The 6803-nt window shown below is 45.7% G+C and overlaps 1 protein-coding gene across 1 annotated transcript in view; it reads right to left on the bottom strand.

Moving 5' to 3' along the window:
- Window positions 1–1862: 1862 nt before the first annotated feature.
- Window positions 1863–6803, bottom strand: part of LOC126544131 (type I phosphatidylinositol 4,5-bisphosphate 4-phosphatase-B-like) — a 44843-nt gene continuing 39902 nt past the window's right edge. The window contains exon 8 of the mRNA XM_050191356.3: window positions 1863–2312. Coding sequence (XP_050047313.1) covers window positions 2227–2312 — 86 coding nt within the window. The 3' untranslated portion in view covers window positions 1863–2226. The remainder of the gene's footprint in view (window positions 2313–6803) is intronic.

Below are 6803 nucleotides of genomic sequence, written 5' to 3'. Positions count from 1 at the left end.
ATGTGCCATTTTTAAGGCAAGGATAGTTACATAAAGCAGCAATTTTTGTAGGTGGGGCATACTAAAGTGTCGGAGCTGCACAAAGTGCCATTCTTGCGCCCTGAATTTAGAGGGCTACTTTCAAGGCGAAACTGGAACTTCCCAAGGCTTTCACTGGTACACATTGGAAAGGGTCCGAACACAGAAATGGTTCAGCCAACTACTGTGCTACATCTCATTGGTCCGCGCTTGCTATCATGCACGACTACTTTCAGTAGCAACGTTTGCAGGGCAGCGAATATCTGGGGAGAGCTGATCAGTGGTGAACAACCAGATTTTGGACATTGGGCAGGGGGTGGACGTTGCCGAGTGTCGGACACGAAAGTTCCGTCACTTTTTCACTTCATGGTGGTCGGCCTTCAGTCTACTATTTGAAGTTTTTTTTTTTTATGCAAGCTTGATGCATCAGAATGTAGCAGCCATGGTGATCTAGCAAAAAGAACAGACTAACTTGAGTGCCCCAACTTTTGCAGAGCATAAAGCCTGGAGTAAATTTATTAAAAAATATGTACTAATTCAATACAGCACAGAAAATAAGCAACTACTAAAAGGCCTGTATCTCCAGAAAAAGAACAAAACATTTGTTTGTCATGCAGAAATAAAACACTTTTAAAAAGCTCTAAATAAATTTATAGCTTGAACCTCTACTACACGTGACCTGGGTAACCATGTGCATTATGAAATGGTGATGGAAGAGTCGCTTGTGGACAGGTACGTCAATCTTTCCTGGACATCCAACCACAAGGGCCTTGCTACTAGTTTTGTGCATTCAAGGTACAGGTATGCAACACCTTCATATATTTTCCCCAACAGGTACTTTAGTTATGCCTTTCACGCAGAAGCTGTGAAAAACCATGCAGTCGTCAGCCCACAACATACAACATTGTCCACATGTGCAACAATTGGCCAACATTCATGACATAACCCTAGTAAAACACAGTCTCTCACTCTCCATAGCACCAGTTTCAAGGCATGTTTTTTTTTTCCATGCACACAGCCAAAACAATAGTCCATTCTTTCGTTAACAGCCAGAACACAGTAGCAAATTATGAACAGATCACACAAAATGTCATTGACTATCAGACCTAATTTCTAGACCCTAAGTGCCGCTGGTCATGCAACGAATACTAAATACAAACTGAAAATGTGACTGCATATAATATAGCTATTCAATGCATGTAAAATGACTTTCACTCTTAGTGCCATGCTGTAGTATTGAGAACATTAAAATTCAAACATTTTGTCAACTAGTGAAGCATAATTTTCCTTTTTAACATACATATCTTACGATATATATATATATATGTGTGTGTGTGTGTGTGCGTGTGTGTAATGCAATTATTACTCATAAGACATTCTTGGTTAACAAGCAGTCAGACAAATTACATTTCTCTTAATCCTATTGCAACATTATTGCCCATTTCATTGGCACCAGTTGAATAACCTGCAGCTAGATAGCTAGCTATAAGGCCTGTTTAAATAGAAGTAATGAGAAGTTCACAAAGAGACTGGAACAGATTTTTTTCTTTTTACTGGGGAAACATTCCCCCAAAGGCATTGTATACTACTTTTCTTGTTATTCGGTGGCAAAACAAATAAGATTGAATAATTGAATAAGTCCATTTTTACACCCAATCTCATGTTTTATGTATGAGCAATTAAATCCAAAGCTAATGCAATTTCAGGAGATGTTGGCCCAGTCTACACCAAATCATGTCATCACGCTGTTATTTACTGGTTTGCATTGCATCAAGCTAGAATGCGTTATAGCACTTGGTCAAAGCATAACATAGCACGGTCACATCCATGCCTGCACTAGAGAGTCAGGGAAAATTCAGTGCTTTTATTTCCCATTCAAACATCAGTTCGAAAATTAATAGCAAAACAAATCTTACATAAGGAAAAGCAATACATGTCGCAACACAAACACACAGCCTTCTGGTGGGTGCTTCTGTGAGAACTAAAACATGCCCACAACAGAGCTACCTTACCAGTGCTTTAAGAGCAAAATAGTATGTACAGAATTGCAGCACACACAAAGAAAAATGACAAAAAAAAAGTGTCAAAATTCTTCCAGCTTTCAGACCTGGATGAAGGGGCTATTGGAGTAATATACCAGAGCATAAGGTGCGGCCATTTTCAAAAGGCTTCCAATGCCTTGTCATCAACATCATGGTAACTCCAACTTCACGCAGACTCTTCAATGTGCGACACCCTCATGGTGAGATAATAGAGAGAGCGAAGCAGGAACAGGAGGAATGCGATCAGGCCACCTGAAAACCCAGAAAAAAAAGGCACCATTTTGTTTAGTGTCACTTCCAATTTATAGAAAGCATAATTCAATATGAAAGCCAGGAATTTACCAAGTTTCTTAAGAGTTGTAAATATGAAATAAGAACACAGGAATCAATCACTTTTTGACCGCAAAGGGAACTACAACAATACAGGGTTTGTACAAAATGTATTAGGAACAACTGTTTCCTGACGTGACTATACGTCGCAGCACGCTCGCACCACGCATGCTCGGTGGTAGGGGATGTGACCTTCAAGACACGCTAAGCGCCAGTCGCCTGTGAGCGTTCGTTCAGGCTAGATTGTGTTTTTAGTGGACCTTTGTTGAGCAACTGGGTGCAAGCACAAAATGTAGCGAACGATTGAACAGCGGTATTCTATTAAATATTGTGTTGTACTTGGGTAATCAGGTATGGTGACGTTGGGCATGACTCACCAAGTGTTCAAGGATGAAAGAATGTCACAAATTGCAGTTTTTAAGTGGCACAAGCTCTTCAAAGATGGTTGAGAGAGTGCGGAGGACGAGCCATGTACTGGACGGCCAATGACTAAAAAAAAAAAAAAATTATGGGGTTTTACGTGCCAAAACCACTTTCTGATTGTGAGGCACGCCGTAGTGGAGGACTCCGAAAATTTCGACCACCGGGGGTTCTTTATCGTGCACCTAAACCTAAGTACACGGGTGTTTTCGCATTTCGCCTCCATCAGAATGTGGCCGCCGTGGCCGGGATTCGATCCCGCGACCTCGTGCTCAGCAGCCTAACACCATAGCCACTGAGCAACCACGGCGGGTATGGCCGGCGACGTCAAGAACCGATGACACCATGCAACATGTGCATGAAGTGCTCAATTCAGACCGTCGTTTAAGTGTGCGAACAGTCTCAGGTGAAATTGGCATTGATATGATCACAGTGCACAGCATTACCACTGAAAATTTGGCAATGCGGAAGATCTGCGCTAAACTCGTCCTGAAGGTCTTGACAGACGAGCAAAAGCAGAGGCAAGTGTCTGCTTGTGAAGACCTTCTGCAAAGCCTTGAAGAAGACCCCGGCTTTTTGGACAACGTAATCACAGGAGACGAAACTTCGATATTTCAATACGACCCGGAAACAAAGTGGCCAAGTTAAGAATGGCATACTCCGGCATCACCTCGTCCAAAAAAGGCTCGAATGAGCAAATACAAAGTGAAAGCCGTGCTCATCATTTTCTTTGACACAAAGGGAGTGGTCCACTACGAATTTGTACCTCAGGGGCAGACAGTGAATGGTGCTTTTTACCTAGAACCGTACGGTCCAGTCGAATTGGGATATATTTGCAGACCAAGTACGCCTATTAATTGAAAAGTTCATTCCTAATCGAATCACCACTTCTAATCCTCAATCCCCTTGGTACAACTCTTATATAAAGCGTCTATCTAACAGAAAAAAACGTCTCTATCGCTTAGCTAAATCATCTGCAAGTAAAATAACTTCGAAAACCTATAACGTTTCCAATCATCTGTACTTAACTGCACTAAAAAATGCTAAAGACAATTACTTATCCCATACATTACCCGACATGCTTAAGACAGATATCTGAAAGTTTTGGCGCGTCATTAACCCGTCTTCTGATAGCTCGATCACCTTGAAAGATGAGTCAGGTGAAATTATTCCAAGTGAAGCTTGCGCAAACATTCTCAGTGAATCATTTGCAAATAATTTTTCCACTTCATCGAACATTGATCTACCACACACAGAACACTACAACTATCTCATTATGCAACCCATAGCTCTTGACTTTGCAGGTATTGCTAGGCTGATTGATGATTTGCCTTTAAACTCAGCTCCCGGTTATGATACCATTAATAGCAAATTTTTGAAAAACACTAACTCATACAGTTCTGTAATACTTGCTAATATTTTCCAGCAATCAATAAACACTTGTACTCTGCCTGCTCAATGGAAAATAGGGAAGGTGGTTCCGTTGCATAAGTCTGGTAACAAAAGCTCAGCCCTGAATTACCACCCGATTTCGCTTACCAGCACCTGTTGCAAACTTCTTGAACATGTTATATTTACTAATCTCGTTAACTTTCTTGACTCGAACTCATTTTTCACCTCTGCTCAACATGGCTTTCGCAAAACATTCTTATGTGAAACCCAACTAATATCTTTCACTCATAGATTACACTTTTAAACCTTGACAGTAACGTGCTGAAATGGATTAAGTGTTTTCTTACTAACTGTCATCAATTTGTTACTACTGAAATGGGCTTTATTGTAGCTCGTTCGAGGGATCGCAGGTAGCTCTAGATCACGAGTCCTAGCGCTTCGCATCAACAACCCGCGCTCGTGTCTCGCGCCGCAGCGGTGGCAGTCCGCACAGTGCCACATGCATATTACCCACTACAACTACCCCCGGGGCGAAGAGGAGCCATCCTGGCGACCTAAGGCGATGATACGATAAGGGGGTCGTGGTACGGCTTCAGGCGGCTGACGTGAACAGTCTCGCTGCCACGGCGGCGTTTGTCCGAAGATGGCGTCACCGGTTCGACCACATAATTCACAGGCGAAGTACACGCGACGATCCGGCACGGACCTTGATATTTCGGAGCAAGCTTTGGGCTAAGGCCTGGAGCTTGGAAGGGCAGCCGAAGCCAGACGTGAGAGTCCACGGCGAAGGACTGTGTGGGCTGATCGTTGTCGTGGCGATCTTTGCGGATTCCTTGGGTATCCGACGTGAATGAGCGAGCCAGTTGGCGGCACTCTTCAGCATGGCGAGCAACTTCGGAAAGAGGGGTGAATTCAGAGGCATCCGGGTGATATGGTAGTACGGTGTCGAGGGTAGTGGATGGTTCACGCCCATAAAGAAGGAAAAATGGTGAGAAGCCTGTGGTAGCCTGAACGGCGGTATTGTATGCGTACGTCACAAAAGGGAGGACATCGTCCCAATTTGAATGATCCGACGCAACATACATGGTGAGCATGTCCCCAAGGGTGCGGTTGAATCGTTCCGTTAGACCGTTAGTTTGTGGGTGATACGCCGTAGTGGTGCGGTGAATAGTGCGGCACGCGGCGAGTAGCTCATTAATAACTTCGGACAAGAAGACACGGCCTCGGTCACTGAGCAGTTCTCGCGGTGCGCCGTGCCGTAAGACGAAATGCCGTAAGATGAATGCGGCGACGTCGCGAGCAGCAGCCGAAGCAAGTGCAGCAGTTTCAGCATATCTTGTCAGGTGGTCTACTGCGACAATTATCCAACGATTTCCGGCAGCACTGCATGGAAGAGGCCCATAAAGGTCGATGCCAACCCGATCAAAAGGACGTGCAGGACACGGTAAAGGTTGCAGAGGGCCTGTCGGATGAGAAGATATCTTGCGTCGCTGACAGGCTGCACATGACCGAATGTATTTGCGGACATAAGAATACATGCCGCGCCAGTAGTACCGCTGGCGGAGCCGCTCGTAGGTTTTCAGGACACCAGCATGAGCTTGTTGTGGGTCGGCATGGAAATACGTGCATACGTCGGAACGCAAATGGCGAGGGAGGACTAGCAGCCATTTGCGACCGTCGGGCTGATAGTTTCGGCGGTACAAGATGGCGTCCCGTAGCACGAAGTGGGTGGCTTGGCGACGAATGGCTCGAGGGCATGTAGACGTTGAAGAACCTCTAAGAACGTCAATGAGAGACACAATCCACGGATCTTTTCTCTGTTCAGACGGCATGTCAGTAACAGCAAGCGTAGCAACCGGGCACTCTATGGATGAAGGTGGCCTTTCGTCGGATCGCATGGGCGCACGGGAGAGCGCATCGGCATCAGAATGTTGGCGCCCGGATCGATAAATGACGCGAATGTCAAATTCTTGGATCCGAAGAGCCCAACGTCCAAGACGCCCCGACGGGTCTTTCAGTGACGCAAGCCAGCAGAGCGCGTGGTGGTCTGTCACAACGTCGAACGGACGGCCATACAAGTAAGGGCGAAATTTGTTTAAGGCCCAAACTATAGCTAAACATTCTTTTTCCGTGACAGAATAATTGGATTCTGCCTTCGTGAGAGCACGACTCGCATATGCAACCACATATTCTGGAAAGCCAGGCTTCCGTTGTGCAAGGACGGCCCCAAGACCAACGCCGCTGGCGTCGGTATGAACTTCAGTCGGTGCACTCGGGTCGTAGTGGCGTAGAACAGGCGGTGAGGTAAGCCGACGACGCAAAGTGGTGAAGGCTTGGTCACATGCCGGAGTCCAGTCACGAAGGTCACCAGAGCCAGCCAGGAGCTTCGTCAGGGGAGCGATGATGCAAACAAAATTGCGCACAAAGCGGCGAAAATAAGAGCAAAGACCGACGAAACTGCGGAGCTCTTTCACTGTAGTCGGCCGCGGAAATTTTGCGACAGCACGAAGTTTGTCAGGGTCGGGAAGGACGCCGTCTTTGGACACGACATGGCCAAGTATGGTCAGCTGGCGGGCTCCGAAGCGGCACTTTTTCAAGTTA

The sequence above is a fragment of the Dermacentor andersoni genome, chromosome 1 (genome assembly GCF_023375885.2).
Source record: "Dermacentor andersoni chromosome 1, qqDerAnde1_hic_scaffold, whole genome shotgun sequence".
Lineage (NCBI taxonomy): Eukaryota > Metazoa > Arthropoda > Arachnida > Ixodida > Ixodidae > Dermacentor > Dermacentor andersoni.
Note: the sequence above shows the minus strand (reverse complement) of the source record. Positions and strands in the feature narration are given on the sequence as shown.